The sequence below is a fragment of the Sinocyclocheilus grahami genome, unplaced genomic scaffold (assembly GCF_001515645.1).
Source record: "Sinocyclocheilus grahami isolate Dianchi unplaced genomic scaffold, SAMN03320097.WGS_v1.1 scaffold579.1, whole genome shotgun sequence".
Lineage (NCBI taxonomy): Eukaryota > Metazoa > Chordata > Actinopteri > Cypriniformes > Cyprinidae > Sinocyclocheilus > Sinocyclocheilus grahami.
In genome coordinates this window covers 1,078,313-1,096,579 of record NW_015505758.1, presented here as the reverse complement: position 1 = coordinate 1,096,579, position 18,267 = coordinate 1,078,313, and the positions used below count along the sequence as shown (strand labels likewise).

Here is an 18,267-nt window from a genome sequence, read left to right as displayed (position 1 = left end):
TGTCCGACCGGGGCCCCGTCGAATCTGGACAGGAAGTGGCCGTATCTCGGAGGCGGAAGGTCCCACGGCCTCGGTACTCCGTCCGCGGGAGGGTCCCCCCAACACCTCCCCCCCCCCCCCCCCCCCCCCCCACCCGCGCACACACTAAAGCCTCCATTACTTCTGTCCCACTGAGAAAGTCTAATGGATGTCTGGCCATGTAAGGACAGGAACATAAAGAGTGACTTGGAGGATCCATCCAAAATGAAAAGCAAAACAATAAATGAAATGTCTTTACATGTCACACATCCAGGCTCCAAAATTTACTTTTTGTCTCAGCTGACAATGATAGGTGTGTTATAAAAGTACTTATGTAATACCTACTATTTGAAGCTATGAAGTACTGTGAAGCTGTATTTTATTTATCAAAGTGTAATAAAATACAGCTTGTAATTATTTTATGCAGACATGCAATTGTTTTATTTTAATTGCGCCATTTGTAAATTAGAATGTAAATAATGTATTATGTCACAATTCCTGTCCAACTGGCCAGTAACAGTTTTATTCATTTATTTTATTCAAGTATTGATTTTGTACCCTGGATCATTTCGAAGCTTGTTAAAAGTACTGTAGGTGATATTAATCCATACTGGAATTCAATTATGCTCATGGTAATTACGCTACGTGACGGTCCTTCTCATAGTCACATCTCGCATTCACACATGTAAATGTGTGTTTATGTAGGGGACGAACATTGCAGCAGGGCGAGCGATAGGTGTTGTAGTGGCCACAGGTGTGTACACAGAGATTGGGAAGATCAGAGATGAGATGGCAGCCACCGAGCCAGAGAGAACCCCTCTGCAGCAGAAACTAGACCAGTTTGGAGAGCAGCTCTCTAAGGTAGGACATTTTCTGTGTTCTCTCTTTTTTTATTTTTACCTTCACTCCATTTGTTTGTCGAGTAACTATGCTATGTCTATGTTTTCTGTGCATGTTATGGAATTTTTTTGTTTGGATTTCCCTACTACATTTGGCGCAGTGTGCATTGTAAAGCAGAGCAGTGTGCTCAATGTGTTTCTCCATTTCCAGTTTGATGAATGAACTGGAAGTGTGATTTAAAAAAAAAAAAAAAAAAATCTTGATTAATTAGTGGAATGACTTGCCAAGCTACATGTTTAAACAAAATTGTGATTAAAAATACAAAATAATAATATTTATTTTTGAAATATGCAACATAATAAGGTCAACAATTTAGCATATATTTATTCTTACATGCAACTTTTTAAAAACTAGTTGGCTTTTAATATATACTGTGCAGCATTGAGAAATGTTGTTCTTTTCAGCTGTCAGTCTACTAAACTATAAACCCAAATGCAAACCATTTCAACAAGTAAAAAATAACAAGAAATCTGTTGCACATTTCATATTCTGCTGTTTTGCATAATTTTGCTATTTCCTGCTATGCTTGAACTCAATGCACCTTGAGTTTTTATTTAGCGCACATCATTTGCACTGCAATGGTAATTTGCCATTTTTGTTCCTCATTATTGTACCTCATTATTTTTACTATTTCAGCCCTTTTTGCACATTTTTACTATTCATGAACTCACTGCACCTTTTTTTATTTATACACATTGCCATTTACACTATAACTGTCATCTGCCATTTATACCTCATTATCACTGTACCTGCACCCTCACTTATTTTTATTCTTTATCATTTGCATTTAACCTATCTCTTGCCATCTATACCTCATATCATTTGCGCTTGCACTATTATTTGAATAATATATAACTGTATTTTATTGGCTGTGTACTTTGCCCAATGAAATTGAATGTAATCTAATCTAATCTAGTATTCCACTCCAGTAAAAGCCTAAGTGTTAAATGAACAAAAAATACAATACAAATGTAAAAATACATTTACCTTCAAAGTGAAAGTGTTTTTACAGCAGTATTTCATTGACAGATCCCCCTTATTTTCTACATAACAGTTTGCATTAATTCTGTAGCAATTTGTCAACATTATCAAGCTCCAGAGGTTGAGTCGGAAGTAGCTGTTTGAATGTGAGCCATTCACTCTCACTCTTTCTCTGTCTGAAGGTGATCACAGTGATCTGTGTGGCGGTTTGGGGTATTAACATCGGTCACTTCAGTGACCCAGTGCACGGAGGCAGCTGGCTGCGTGGAGCTGTGTACTATTTTAAGATCGCCGTGGCTCTGGCTGTAGCCGCCATCCCTGAGGGTGCGGAAATCTTAACCTATTTCTTTCTGTCTGCCAGAGCCAAATTATCCAAATATCCTTTTCTCAGGAACACTTGCCATCCAACTATATGGTGGGGTCCATATGACAATCTGAAATGAAAAATTTTAACCTGGAAATGAACAGAATATTTTAGGATTTTGAAAAATGTAAAACATAAGGAAAAATGTAAAGTTAAGACAAAGTGAAGAAAAAGATTAAGCATTTTTTTATGGTTATGGACACTTTTCACACTCCCGGGTTCTCAGAATTGGAAGTTGTCATAGTTTGGTATACTTCTATAGTGGTGAATGGAAACTGTAACAAATATAATTTTTGTGTTCCCATTTACTCCAATAGCAAAAGTAAAAAACAACAAAATTTTTATGACTTTACAAAAGAGGAAAAAAATGTTTGATTAAGTTGGTCATTTATTTAAATTTTTAATTTAAATTTTGTTGTGTTTTGTCTTTTTTTTATGTCTATTGTTTTTATTAATTTTTATTTTAGTTTTTAGTTATTTCAGTACATCAAGTTAAACTAAATGAAAATGGGAAATGTTGCATTTTTGACTAGCTGAAGTAAAATAAGTTATGTTTTTTATTAATATATTTCTTTTATTTCAGTTAATGTTTTTTTTTTAATTTCAAGTCACAATATATATATTTTTAATGGTTTTAGTTTTTAACTATAATAACCCAGGCACATCATTAACTATTTTTCTGTGGAATAACTGTGGAAACGCATAATTTCTGTGAAAAGGATCCATTAATCAAATTTGTGGCATGATCATGGTCAGATGCATTTTTGTTAATTTTGAAATCATTCTTGCGAACACAAACATCAGGTTTTACTTGCAGCTCAAGTGCTTCTTTCATCAAAGCCAAAAAAAAAATGTATGTTCAGGTTTGCTGATAAAATAACTTATATTGAAACATTAGAAAAAAGTGCACAATAGAAACCCACTGTGTTATAAAGCTTTTTGAAATGGCAATATATTTTTAATTCATGTACATAAAAAATATTGATTTTTCATAAAAAATTAAGAGCGGATTTAGAGAAATATTGTTTAATATCTCATTGTAAAATAGTAAATTTTACTGTGCTTCACTCCTCTCCCTTTTCTCGTAACTTACTCACTGATGTTCTTTCTCACAGGTCTTCCTGCTGTCATCACCACATGCCTGGCGCTTGGCACACGCCGCATGGCCCGCAAAAATGCTATAGTCCGTTCCCTCCCATCTGTAGAGACACTTGGCTGTACCTCCGTCATCTGCTCTGACAAAACAGGCACTCTTACCACCAACCAGATGTCTGTCTGCAGGGTGAGAGAGACTTGTGTCCAGTGCAACAGTTTTACTCTAATACTTAAGAAATTCTAAATTATGGAGTAGTAATAATAATAATATCTAGTGTATAATAATTCTAACAGATGCATTGTGGGATTTTATTATTCTGTGGTAGCTAGAAAATTAATAACATGGAATGATGCTGGAAAACCACAGTTCAAACGTACTAATCATATATGTATGTGTGTGTTGTGCATGCATGGCTGTGCATGTGTGTTTGTCTGGGTGCAGATGTTTATTGTGGACATCGTCGCAGGTGAGAGGTGTTTACTGAACGAATTTACAGTAACTGGATCTACTTATGCCCCTGAAGGAGAAGTGTGAGTTTATTTCATATCTAACAACACACACACACTTCTCTTCTGAACTAACCTGTGGTTTGCTTAAACATTTATGGGATGTCTTTCACAAGACTTGCTCTCTTTTCCTAATCGATCCCTTTTTCTCACTTACCATTATTTTCTCTATTTTCAGTCCTCAATTCTCTATTTGCAGTCGTCCTCCAATCCCTCCTATCCTTTTTTTGTCTCTGTTTCAGGTATAAGGATGGTGTACCGATACACTGCAGTCAGTATGAAGGGCTGGTGGAAATGGCCTCTATCTGTGCCCTGTGTAATGACTCTTCGCTGGATTACAATGAGGTGTGTGTGCACATCTACATACTCTCTCTGTCATCATGAAGCTGTAGAGACCTCATTTTCTCTGTATTTCCTCTTCTAAAATCACAGAGTAAAGGTGTGTATGAGAAAGTGGGAGAAGCAACTGAGACCGCTCTCTGTTGTCTGGTGGAGAAGATGAACGTGTTTGACACAGACCTGAGAGGCCTCTCACCTGCTGAAAGAGCCACTGCCTGCTGTTCAGTGAGTGCTCATATAATTATATGTTGGCCCGCATAGAATCTCCACTCAGTGACAGCAGTATGATATGGTATATTACATGTAAAACTATCATAAACACAATTTTCTAATTCTATATTGTTTATAGAATCTGTATGATGATTATAAATGTATCTGTCAAGAGTAGATGAATACACATTTTTGTGTGATTATATATATTTTTTTTACAGAGTTGCTTTTTTAATGTTTGTAAAACATTATTCTCTCAGGTCATAAAGCAGTTAATGAGGAAAGAGCTGACTCTGGAGTTTTCTCGAGACAGGAAGTCCATGTCTGTTTTCTGCACTCCAAACAAACTCACTCGCTCTGCTTCAGGTGCCAAGATGTTTGTCAAGGTCTGGTTTTCATCTTTCTTTGAAGCTTTCTCTTTTTCCATTTCACTTTTCATTTTGCATTTTTGTCGGAGGATCACTGAAATGTTTTTTTTTGTTCCACTATTTGTCACTATTCCAGTCTTCAGTGTCACATGATCCTTCAGAAAGCATTCTCGTGCTGATTTGATCTGATTTGATCAATGTTGACAACGGTTCTGCTGCTTAATATTTTTGTGAAAATGTCTTTGATGAAAAAAATTATTTGATGAATAGAAAGTGTAAAAGAACAGCGTTTGAAATAGTAATCTTTTGTCACATTAAAAATGCCTTTACTGTCACTTTTGATTTATTTTTATCAATGTTGACAACGGTTCTGCTGCTTAATATTTTTGTGAAAATGTCTTTTTCATGATTATTTGATGAATAGAAAGTGTAAAAGAACAGCGTTTGAAATAGTAATCTTTTGTCACATTAAAAATGCCTTTACTGTCACTTTTGATTTATTTTAAAAATCTCAGTATTAATTGGTTCTCGATTCGTGAAATGAATCATTGTCCAACCATCTACAATTCTACATGCATTTTATCTCTTGATATTTATTTATTTAATTTCCGTCTGAATATTAATTGGTTGTCGATTCTTGAACTTTATCCTCACCTTCCTCAGAATTCTGCATGCATTTTATCTCTTAATCCCGACTCCACAGGGGGCGCCAGAGAGTGTGCTGGAGCGTTGCCGATGGATACGGGTCGGAGGTGGTACACGAGTGCCTCTGACCTCTGACCTAAGGGAGCAGCTCTTAAGCACAGTAAGAGAGTGGGGCTCGGGACGTGACACACTACGCTGTCTCGCCATGGCAACCAGGGATTCACCCCCTGACACTCGAACCCTGAACTTAGAGAACTCTGCAGCCTTCACAGAATATGAGGTGTGCAATTTTGTTGGGATAAATGATTTGAAATCATGAGAATATGTTTAGGACAAATTCATTTGAAATTAAATTGAAAGTAATTAAAAATCTATTTTTGACCGCTGTGACTTTCACACTTTATTTTTTGTACCTCTCTCAGTCGGATTTGACATTCATAGGTTGTGTGGGAATGTTAGATCCACCCAGGAAGGAAGTGCTGAGTGCAGTGCGTATGTGCAGACAGGCTGGTATACGGGTCATTATGATCACAGGTGGGTTAAATTCACACATAGAGGTGATTTTAAAGGGATAGTTCACTCAAAAATGAAAATTCTGTCATCATTTACCTAACCTCATGTTGTTCCAAGCCCATATGACTGTGGTTAATTATGACCTTTTTGGATCTTCTGTTCTGAGTTTTGATTACCTGGACTTTCAATGTATCGAAATATTTGAACCTCTCAGGTTTCATTAAAAATTTCTTGTTTTGAAGATTAACCAAATCATAAGGGTTTGCAATGGCATGAGGGTGAGTAAATGATGACAGAATTTTCATTTTAAATCAAAAAGCGCAACCTCAGTGACTGTTATCTAATAGTGCCTAGGCACGGTAAACACAAACTAATATGCATGTAAATTTTAATCTAAGGTCTTCTTCCTATGTTGGTTTGTGTAGGTGACAATAAGAGCACTGCCCTGTCTATCTGTCGTCGAGTGGGCATCATCACTGAGCAGGAGGAAGAGGAGGCTGAAGGTGGGCCGTTTGGCAGTGGCCTCACAGGAAGGGAGTTTGATGAGCTGCCTCCCCACCTGCAGCGACAGGCCTGCCGCACCACCCGCTGTTTTGCCCGTGTCGAGCCAACGCACAAGAGCCGCATTGTAGAATATTTGCAAAGCCTCAGTGATATCACAGCGATGGTAAGTGTTACTAGACCCATGAGAATGCAAAAGTGCAAAAAACTTGATTTAATGAAAACTCACACTTGCTTTCTGTCCAGACGGGTGATGGTGTGAATGATGCCCCTGCTTTGAAGAAGGCCGAGATTGGCATTGCTATGGGCTCAGGCACGGCTGTGGCTAAATCTGCTTCAGAGATGATTTTGGCAGACGATAACTTTTCAACCATCGTAGCTGCAGTAGAGGAGGGCCGAGCCATTTACAACAACATGAAACAGTTCATCCGTTACCTCATTTCTTCTAACATTGGAGAGGTAGTCTGGTAAGTACAGACAAAAATCACTGTAAAGCCATGGTCACACTACACTTTGAGCATGCAAAATTTCTGTGGACACTGCAACTGCTCTGGGTGTGTGTTCACGGTGTGTGTGTGTGTGTGTGTGCACTTGGATGGGTTAAATGCAGGGCACACATTCCAAGTATGGAACACCATACTTGGCTACATGTCATGTCACTTTCACTTTCACTAACAGTTGTAATATGACATGACACTTTGTGGCATCTTTTCAAAAAACATCTAGAAGGCCATGAAACGCCTCCAAAATATGTGTAAAAGAAAACTTTCACCCTCACATGAAATTCCTGCGAAGCCCCTAAAAGCGATAGTGAAAATTTGAAAGTTTCTCGGGGGATTTCAATACTTTTCCGAGAGAACACAAAGTTTCAAAGAAGGCAAAAACATTTTTCCTCCCATCTCATATTTTTTTCACCACCACCACCATGCCCCCTTCCCAATTACATAGATTCCCATTGGAATTACTGGAATTCGCCTGCAAAAATAGCATTTTAAGCATTGCATGTTTCTCTCTGTCTCTCAGTATTTTCCTCACCGCTGCTTTGGGAATGCCTGAGGCTCTGATCCCAGTCCAGTTGCTGTGGGTAAATCTAGTGACGGATGGTTTCCCAGCTACTGCTCTTGGCTTCAACCCCCCAGACCTGGACATCATGTCCAGACCCCCACGCTCACCTAGAGAACCACTCATTTCGGGTTGGCTCTTTTGCAGATACCTCATCATTGGCTGTGAGTCATTTACACACATCACTCCTTGTGATCAAAACCTTTCATTATTGTATATAGAATAATGTTATTGATCAGGTTAGATCAGATTCTATAATACACAAGTGTAGTCATTATTTTTTCATTTCACTTAATGATGCAGAAAAAAAACTCTTCTTAGCCATAATGTTTGGGTATCCGCTAAAGTGAATGGTTTTTCTTAAAATTGAAATATGTTATAAATGTGAAACAGATCCATTTTATCCTCCGGTGTCTAACAAACAGCTTTGTGTGAGGTGTGCAGCAGTGATAAGATTTGGTCTGAGCTATCTGGTCCATTCTAATCCAAACATGATCAGCTATCACACCGATGTTTGTGTCATCTTTCATGGCTATTTTGTTCAAAACGAAATCCCTTGTTAATGTACTAGCATATTAAAAAATATTCAATAAAATGACCAATGAAAAGCTAAAAATGTTTTCCCTCCAATTTAGTATTGAAATATAAACTGTCATAAAAAGTTGTTTTCATTTTAATGTGTGATTTATTCAAACATACAATAAATGAGACATCACTAACGGGTTAAGTAAGAATATAATGAATATTTAATATAGTGACAGAATGTGAGACTTTGTTTCATGTCAAAAGTAATAAAACACAAAGCTTATTTCCATTTTTGGATGGAAGATGCGGTCTTCAAGTAATAGTGAAATTTTTGTTCATGCATCAGCAGAAAACAGCATAGACTAAAAGATTGATCTTGGATTTTCAGAATCGATGTTGGTTCATTACAATGAAGATCGATTATAATCAATTAATCAGTATTGTCAACCCAGCCCTAGTAAACACAAGAGAGCAGTTAACAAGCTGAACTTTTGTACGCTTTCATTCAGAGCACAAATTAAATTTAAAGAGCCAGTGGACTCACTCTGAAAATGTTGATTTGATAAGTTGAATTTCTTTCACTTTCTCTCTCTGTTTTGTAGGTTATGTAGGGGCAGCAACAGTTGGAGCTGCTGCCTGGTGGTTCATGGCAGCTCATGATGGACCAAAGCTAACTTTCTACCAGCTGGTAACAAAAACAAAACCATTTACTGCAGTTTCAAAGAGTACAGTTTTGAGTCTTGTTTTGTCTTAAACCAGAAGGTTTTAATTTTTATTGACCCTTTGTTAATATATAATTTTTCTCTGTTGTTTCTTCTATAGTCTCACTATCTGCAGTGCAGTGAAGGTCATGCTGAGTTTGCAGGAGTGCAGTGCTCAGTGTTCGAGTCTCCATACCCCATGACTATGGCGCTGTCTGTGCTGGTCACTATAGAGATGTGCAATGCCCTCAACAGGTATGTGATTTTTATTTTTTTTTAAATCCCATAATGACAGAAAATCATGAATGTGGAGAATAGCACACATGGCATATATATATATATATATATATATATATACCAGTAAGTTTTTTTTCCGCGACGCGGAATGAAAAACTTTTTCAGGAGTCGCGGCAGTAGAGGCGGCGCAACTATAAAGACATGTGAATAATCCCGCCCACTCTAAAGCGATACTAAACTGCAGTGGAAACGCAAACCGAGCCGTGCCGTACCGTACTGTACCGAGCAGAGGAAAAGCACCATATATGTATGTACTGTATATGTGACCCTGGGCCACAAAACCAATCTTAAGTCACTTGGGTATATTTTTAGCAATAGCCCAAAAAAACATTGTATGGGTCAAAATTATCAATTTTTCTTTTATGCCAAAAATCATTAGGATATTAAGTAAAGACCATGTTCCATGAAGATATTTTGTAAATTTCCTACCGTAAGTATATCAAAACTTAATTTTTGTTTAGTAATATGCATTGCTAAGAACTTCATTTGGACAAGTTTTCTCAGTATTTAGATTTTATTTGCACCCTCAGATTCCAAAGTTTCAAATAGTTGTATCTCGGGCCAAATATTGTCCTATCCTAACAAACCATACATCAATCTTCAAGCTTATTTAATCAGCTTTCAGATGATGTACAGTATAAATATAAATTTCCAAAAATGGACCCTTATGACTGATTTTGTGGTCCAGGGTCACGTACGTACGTACGTACGTATGTATGCATGTATCATTTTGACTTGGTATTTTCATGTCAAAGTTAAAAAAAAGAAGAGAAAAAAAAAAAAAAAAAAAAACTTGCACTACAGTGTTTGCTATTATTTGTATACATTATATTGTACATCAGTGTGTTGTATATCTAATACATACTCTATTGTTCAAAATGTGGTGTTTCAGATTTTTTTAATGGTTTTAAAAGAAGTCTCTTATGCTCACAAACACTGCATTTATTTAATCAAAAATACAATAAAATAAGTAATATTGTGAAATACTATTACAATTTAAAGTAGCTCTCTATTTTAATATATTTTAAAATCTAATTCATTCCTGTGATGGCAAAGCTGCATTTTTTGAATCATTACTCCAGTCTTCAGTGTCACATGATCCTTCAGAAATCATTGTAATATGCTGATTTACTGCTCAAGAAACATTTTGTATTATTAGCAATGGTGAATACAGTGCTGCTGCTTATTTTTGTGGAAACCGTGATACATTGTCTGAACAGTGAACTGCTCTTATTGTCTTTGTGTATATATGTTTCAGTTTGTCAGAAAATCAGTCTCTACTCAAAATGCCACCGTGGTCAAACCCCTGGCTGGTGGGAGCCATCTGTCTCTCCATGGCCCTACACTTCCTCATCTTATATGTGGACCCTCTTCCTGTAAGTATGTATCTGTGTGCCCGAGAATTTGGAGAGATGATGCAGGACAATCTCAGACAAATGCTTGAGCATAATGAGGAATGTGTGTGTTTAATAGGTTGGACTTGTGCATGCCTGTCTGTCTTAAACCGCAATTAAAGTGGTTGCCTAATAAATCTAGGAAATGAGACAAATGCTTGAGCATAATGAGGAATGTGTGTGTTTAATAGGTTGGACTTGTGCATGCCTGTCTGTCTTTAAAGTGGTTGCCTAATAAATCTAGGAAATTATGGATTTGCTATTAATTTCATCACTGATGATGAAAGGCTTCCCGAAAAAACTAAGGAAATGACTGAGGGTAATACAGGAAATCAAAACACCCTCATAACCTATGGAATATTTGTCAATAGAATTGTGATGCCAAGGAAATGATGTCATCTTTAAGAATGAAAAATGAAAATGTTGTCATTATTTATAGTGCTGTTCAAAAGCTTTATACTCACCAAGTTTATTTGATCAAAACTACAGTAAAACAAGTAATATTGTGAAATCAGGGGCATGTCTACATGGTGGCCAGGGGTGGCACCGGCCCCCACTGAAATCTGGTGCCCCCCCCTTACCAAATGTCTTGCGATTCGCTTGTTTTTATTAAATTTCTAACTGCGTTAGTGGCATATGCTAGGCAGCTGCCAAAGGCGGCTTTCTTCTGTACTTAATTTTAGGCGATTTCTATAGAGTTATCTTAAAGTCTGCATAAACCGGAGGTTGCTGCTGACTTTATTTCTGTGTAGTGACGTATTTCCAGCTGAAACAGAATATTTTTCAACTATAGACTGTTTCAACGGCAATAACATAAATAGACGTTACTGCGCATGCACGCTTTTGTGGCCCTAACTTAACTTCTGGTAGACTTCCAAATAGAATCAATAACAGCAGCTAAGTAGTCCCTCTAGAGTAGATTATTTTTGATAAGCAAAATATGTTTGCTGCGTAAATCAGATGGACTTGCTGAAAATGCAAATTCATTCTCTGCCAGCAGGAGGTGCTTTAAAGTAGGAGAAACAGAGGTTTCCCCAGTAACAGCTGTACACAATGCTGCTTTATCAGGCATATAAGATGCAATATGAAATGAAAATGACATAGAAAATTTTCTAAAGATAGTCTTCCTTCAGAAATACAGTGATATAAAAACACCTGTGCCTCGTTTAGATTTTTAAACGTGCAGTACGTGCTCATGTTTATTCATATTTAATCAAAAATACAATAAAATAAGTAATATTGTGAAATACTATTACAATTTAAAGTAGCTCTCTATTTTAATATATTTTAAAATCTAATTCATTCCTGTGATGGCAAAGCTGCATTTTTTGAATCATTACTCCAGTCTTCAGTGTCACATGATCCTTCAGAAATCATTGTAATATGCTGATTTACTGCTCAAGAAACATTTTGTATTATTAGCAATGGTGAATACAGTGCTGCTGCTTATTTTTGTGGAAACCGTGATACATTGTCTGAACAGTGAACTGCTCTTATTGTCTTTGTGTATATATGTTTCAGTTTGTCAGAAAATCAGTCTCTACTCAAAATGCCACCGTGGTCAAACCCCTGGCTGGTGGGAGCCATCTGTCTCTCCATGGCCCTACACTTCCTCATCTTATATGTGGACCCTCTTCCTGTAAGTATGTATCTGTGTGCCCGAGAATTTGGAGAGATGATGCAGGACAATCTCAGACAAATGCTTGAGCATAATGAGGAATGTGTGTGTTTAATAGGTTGGACTTGTGCATGCCTGTCTGTCTTAAACCGCAATTAAAGTGGTTGCCTAATAAATCTAGGAAATGATGGATTTGCTATTAATTTCATCACTGATGATGAAAGGCTTCCCGAAAAAACTAAGGAAATGACTGAGGGTAATACAGGAAATCAAAACACCCTCATAACCTATGGAATATTTGTCAATAGAATTGTGATGCCAAGGAAATGATGTCATCTTTAAGAATGAAAAATGAAAATGTTGTCATTATTTATAGTGCTGTTCAAAAGCTTTATACTCACCAAGTTTATTTGATCAAAACTACAGTAAAACAAGTAATATTGTGAAATCAGGGGCATGTCTACATGGTGGCCAGGGGTGGCACCGGCCCCCACTGAAATCTGGTGCCCCCCCCTTACCAAATGTCTTGCGATTCGCTTGTTTTTATTAAATTTCTAACTGCGTTAGTGGCATATGCTAGGCAGCTGCCAAAGGCGGCTTTCTTCTGTACTTAATTTTAGGCGATTTCTATAGAGTTATCTTAAAGTCTGCATAAACCGGAGGTTGCTGCTGACTTTATTTCTGTGTAGTGACGTATTTCCAGCTGAAACAGAATATTTTTCAACTATAGACTGTTTCAACGGCAATAACATAAATAGACGTTACTGCGCATGCACGCTTTTGTGGCCCTAACTTAACTTCTGGTAGACTTCCAAATAGAATCAATAACAGCAGCTAAGTAGTCCCTCTAGAGTAGATTATTTTTGATAAGCAAAATATGTTTGCTGCGTAAATCAGATGGACTTGCTGAAAATGCAAATTCATTCTCTGCCAGCAGGAGGTGCTTTAAAGTAGGAGAAACAGAGGTTTCCCCAGTAACAGCTGTACACGAATGCTGCTTTATCAGGCATATAAGATGCAATATGAAATGAAAATGACATCGAAAATTTTCTAAAGATAGTCTTCCTTCAGAAATACAGTGATATAAAAACACCTGTGCCTCGTTTAGATTTTTAAACGTGCAGTACGTGCTCATGTTTATTCAACGAAGCCTTTTGGAAAATCGGTCCGTTTTGATATTGTGGCAAGCGCCACAAATAAATAAATGTATGGGAAACACATCCCACAGCACAACCACCTGAGCCCAACTTCAGTCTACTCATCACCTTAACTTCAATGGTGTTTGTAACCAGCGCCATGGCCAGACTGATAAACAAACACAGACCGGAAGTTAACTTCGTTGCGCCCGATGAAACCGTCTATAGTGTGTCATTCCAAAAACCTTTAAGACTTCCTTTCTTTGGTGGAAGACCAGGGCTTTTTTGGGGGGGGGTCTTTTAAAGAATATCCTGGTCGCTCTAAAATGTGAACGAGGACAAGCTTAGAAGTAAAAGAAAGAAAAAAAAAAGCACCATGAATGTTTCATAAAGGTAGTTTATACAACTTGTGGACTATATTATAAGTCCTCAGAGACCATCTGGTAACTTTATGTGAGGAACAGAGCGAATCGGGAATTGGTGACTTACTCAAAGCTATTGTTTTGCTTAAGTAGTTTTTAATTGCACAGAAAAAAACTTACTGGCACATTTAATTGCTTTATGTTCTGTGGAAGAAGGTCAGTCAGAGGGTTTGGAATGATCTGAGTGTGAGTAAATGATGACAGAACTTTCATATTTAGGTGAACTATTCCAGTAAGTTATAGCTGTGTCTGTTTTTACTGTAGGTCATATTTCAGATCCGGCCATTATCTTGGCCCCAGTGGGTGACTGTTCTCAAGATGTCTCTGCCTGTTATTTTGATGGATGAAGCCCTGAAGTTCTTGGCCAGAAACTACATTGAGCCTGGCAACGATCTGCAGCTGGAGGAGGACGAATATGCGGCCAGAGGGGTGATTGGCAAGCTGCGACGGGCATTTAAGGGTGTGTCCTGGTCATTTGTGCTCATCTCTGGCCCATTGCTGGTCTGGATCTTTAGCCTGGACTCAGACATTACCAATATCTTCTGGGATTAGAAAGGAGGAGTTATGTGTGTGAGCGTGCGTGTGTGAATATGTCTGAGTCAAAGAGAGGGGCAGACAGAAAAGTGGCTGACGTACAGAAGCAGTGTACAGATCCAATGTAGAACGAATTTGGTGCTCTGTGTGAAAAACAGAGCAGTATGAATGAAATGTAGAGCAGGACCAGGACAATCACAGATAAAGGAATGCTAGGGACAGATAATTATAAAATGACAAATTTTATGCTCATGACCATCTTCTTCAGCTTAACTATGTGTCACTGGTATTGCATTGTTCTTTAGGGTTAAAATTTTTTTTTGTATTTATTTTTTTCAAAATAAGTTGAAAATACACATATATCTGTATTCAATTTAGCCTGAAATTTTTGTTTTATAAAATTAGTTGCTTTTTAAAGGCTATGTGTGTAATTTCTGTATTACTAGCGACACCAAATGCCTTATATTTGTTTAAGGAGCCTGACCAGGTGAGACGTAACAACATTGGCTCAACCGTTGGCATGAATTTAGTGGGACTATTATTTTAACTGACCTATGAAAGACAGTGGAACTGCTTGGTACTGCTATTGGCACAGAAATGACACACTTCCCTTTTAGGCAATGTCGCCGTAACACCCCAAAAGCGTTGCAATTGTCTGTCAAAGACTAATTTTTCATGGAATATTTTAATCGCATACTGTCACATCCCTAATTTCATTCTTTTTTCATGTACATGTATTCTTTGTTATTAAGACACATTTTGTTGGGGCCTAAAACATTTTAATGAAATGTTAAAGGATGTTGTTTTTAAGTCAAAGCAAGTTCAAAAAGTAAATTCACCAAGAAGAGAGTTAAAAAAAAAAAAAGGGCATAATTGAGGGCATAATACCAAGTTCCATTCGTTCCATTTGTTTGACATCACTTCACTTTAGTGCTTGGCATAAACACTCATCTTTTTTAGCAGCATTCAATATTCTTGTTTTCTGCTGTTTTCTATTAAATTTTTTGTTTGGTACCCAAAACAATAGTTTTTTTTTTTTATCGAGTCACAATATCAGTCATCTCTATTTTGTCATACTGTTAATTTTAATTTCCTCAAATTCCCACAGTCCATGTCATGTGACGGTACAAAAAGCAAAACATTCCAGCGTCTTACCTGGAACGCTTCCTTGTAATTGTGAAAACTGTCACTCTTATATGTTAATTTTAATTTCCTCAAATTCCCACAGTCCATGTCATGTGACAGTACAAAAAGCAAAACATTCCAGCGTCTTACCTGGAACGCTTCCTTGTAATTGTGAAAACTGTCACTCTTATATGCCTACTAAACTCTTAAAAATAAAGGTGCTTCACGATGCCATAGAAGAACCTTTTTGTCTAAATGGTTCCATAAAGAACCTTTAACATCTGAAGAACCTTTCTGTTTCACAAAAGGTTCTTTGTGGCGAAAGAAGGTTCTTCAGATTATAAAAATTTAAGAAAGAGATGGTTCTTTAAAGAACCTTTGACTGAATGGTTCTTTGTGGAACCAAAAAGGGTTCTTCTATGGCATCGCTTGAAGAACCGTTTGAAGCACCTTTATTTTTAAGAGTGTACTCAGCAATGCTTCAAATTTTAAATGATTAAATACTATTTACATTCTTCAACCCTGTGGCTTTTGATCTTTTATTCGGGTATGCCAGCGATACTGTGCATCATTAGAGCTGGTCATACAAGTCACGCCGCATGCACTGTCACATCTCTCATTCCCTTTCTTGAGACCCTCGCGCTCGTGTTGAAGCATTACTTTCGAAATGAAGATGGGATTTTCTGAAATATTTTCAATGTGACCGTTTTAGTTTTATTGCTGTGCCTGTATGGTGAGGGAAGTTGTTTTTCCTGCCTTTTCTCTTTTAAAAGGACCCTCGTCTGACTAGGGGCAAATTAATTTTTATTAAGACCAAACATCATTATCAGGTGTCCAATCATTATATTCTGCTCGTCAGATGGACGCTGAAAACTTTTGGCAATAGCATCTGTACTTGATCAGAGCCCAAAAAATAATGTTTTGAGTTCCAAGATTGGTTGACAATTAATTGTTGTTAAGAACAGAGAAAAACAGGGAGCGATTAAGTTTAATTTCTTAAGGTGTCAAGTTCCAGGGGAAAAAGGGACAGGTTCATGTTCGTAATCAGTTTTATTGTTTGTTTCTTCATTGAAAACCGTTCCACAAAAAGGAGCTTTATAATCTAGTGAAAAACCTGTTCTTTCTATTTGTGTCATTTAGATTCTATTTATTTCCTATTTCTTGAAAAAGAATACATTTTGAATTTTGTAGTATTTTGTTATTCATACAGTTGATGCCATAACTGTCATTTAATCGCCGTTTCATTAACAGGGAAATGGAAACTGCTTCATGAAATGGAAAATAAACTCTTGATTTGAAATTCATTACCTGTGTTTTGTTTTGTTATTATGAAACATGTTGAAACGGATTTAATTTTTTTTATCTTTATTGAAATAAATATATTTATCACAACAACAAAAAAAGCATATTTCCAAATTATACAAGAGGTAATGTCAGATGCACAAAACAAGGTGTAAAACATATCAGATAACATTAAAAAAATACATTAAATGATCAATAAAAATAAATAAATATAAAAATGTCAGGATGTCCCCGTGAAGTACTTTTTAGCTTTTTAAGACAATTTAGGACACACATGTTGCATTGCATGTAAACACGCCCCAGTGACCTGGTCCACAAATGTTTTAGTTTTGTTCCACATAGAGAATTGTTGAATTTCCGAGGGGCAGGAGGGATTTGAAAAATTGCATGTTTTTTCTTCCTCTGAGCATCTGAGCATCTGCAAATACAAAGAAACATTGTAACTCATCTTGTGTAATATTTGCAAATGTACTGCATCCATCTATAACCCTTTTCATTACCTGCAAGTTATCAATCAGGCCTTGAATTTCGTTCTTGATTTTATTGCCATCTTTCTGGAATGTCACCTCACAGTTATAGTAATCACCAAGTTTCTGCAAAACTGCACACTTGGCCTGAGAAGAGAATAAATACATATCAGATACATTACAGTAGCTAAGCATTTCCAATGAACCAATCTATAGCTAAAAGGAACTGTCAAAAGTAAAATATCAACCAGTAACTTACCGCGCTACAGTTGTTTTCAGTAGAGATGGTACTGCTTGGAGTAGGTGTGAACTAAATATGCAATTGGAATTAGCGTTAGATTAGAAACCAACCAAAAACAGACTAATATTAATAACAAACAGGCACCTACATTTTCAGTGATTAACATTTCTATTATCCTGTCAGCCTGTAGCCTTATATTTTTGCATGTTTCTGGACTCCTTTTGTCCAAAGTGTGCTTCCCATGCGGTGCACATCTGCCAGTTCTCACACACAGCATCAGGAGTAAGGCGAAAATCATAGAACGCACTGTAAAACAAAATGCATCATTCATGTTGATCAAAAGAAAGCTCGTTTACTGACAAACCAAGGAAATGCCAAACCAACTGTAATTTAGTCATGTACTTAATCTTATAAAGACTTACTTGTATCTCTGTTGGTTTGTGTCTAAGGTCTTTGCAGGCAGTGTTTTAGAGTTGGGTACTCTGGGTCTTTCTCTGTGCCACGACTTCTGCAAATGTTCCTGATTCTCCATCTTATATATCTCGAGGTCCTTTCCCATTTCACCATAAACTTCCAGCAGTGGCCTCAAAACTTTCATAGAAAACTTCTGATGTCATCAGCAGTCTCACCAACCTAGAAAGTGTGTGTGAATTTGTGTGGGTGTGTGAGGATTGATTGGGCATGTCTCAACGCTATTGTTACTTCGTTAGAATTTCCTTCAAACTGAGACCTCCTGTTATGCTCACTGCTTGTCACTTCCTCTAGGGAAACCTTCAGTAGTGTTGTAATTCTGGGATAGTTTTCCCTGAAACTATACATATTTCAGTTTGACATGCAACTGCTCCAACAGGTTAGTGGATGACAACATATCTCTGGCACTGCATATTGTGGTAGAACATTTGGATGGCTAGTCAACCCCGTTAGGATTCTTGTTACTGATTCTTCCCAGTAAATCAGGAAATTGGGTTTATGTATTTCTAAGATTTCTTGACATTTTTATGG

The 18,267-nt window shown here is 37.0% G+C and overlaps 1 protein-coding gene across 3 annotated transcripts in view; it reads left to right on the top strand.

Moving 5' to 3' along the window:
- LOC107556825 (sarcoplasmic/endoplasmic reticulum calcium ATPase 2-like) overlaps nt 1–15,012 on the top strand; it is a 29,745-nt gene extending 14,733 nt beyond the window's left edge. For all 3 annotated transcript variants that reach the window (XM_016240056.1, XM_016240058.1, XM_016240057.1), the window contains 16 exons: nt 724–879; nt 2,082–2,223; nt 3,379–3,545; nt 3,801–3,889; nt 4,108–4,210; nt 4,298–4,429; nt 4,675–4,800; nt 5,486–5,707; nt 5,850–5,961; nt 6,366–6,607; nt 6,688–6,908; nt 7,465–7,667; nt 8,631–8,716; nt 8,851–8,984; nt 10,285–10,402; nt 13,861–15,012. In XM_016240056.1, coding sequence (XP_016095542.1) covers nt 724–879; nt 2,082–2,223; nt 3,379–3,545; nt 3,801–3,889; nt 4,108–4,210; nt 4,298–4,429; nt 4,675–4,800; nt 5,486–5,707; nt 5,850–5,961; nt 6,366–6,607; nt 6,688–6,908; nt 7,465–7,667; nt 8,631–8,716; nt 8,851–8,984; nt 10,285–10,402; nt 13,861–14,148 — 2,541 coding nt within the window. In that variant the 3' untranslated portion in view covers nt 14,149–15,012. The remainder of the gene's footprint in view (nt 1–723; nt 880–2,081; nt 2,224–3,378; nt 3,546–3,800; nt 3,890–4,107; nt 4,211–4,297; nt 4,430–4,674; nt 4,801–5,485; nt 5,708–5,849; nt 5,962–6,365; nt 6,608–6,687; nt 6,909–7,464; nt 7,668–8,630; nt 8,717–8,850; nt 8,985–10,284; nt 10,403–13,860) is intronic.
- Nucleotides 15,013–18,267: the final 3,255 nt, after the last annotated feature.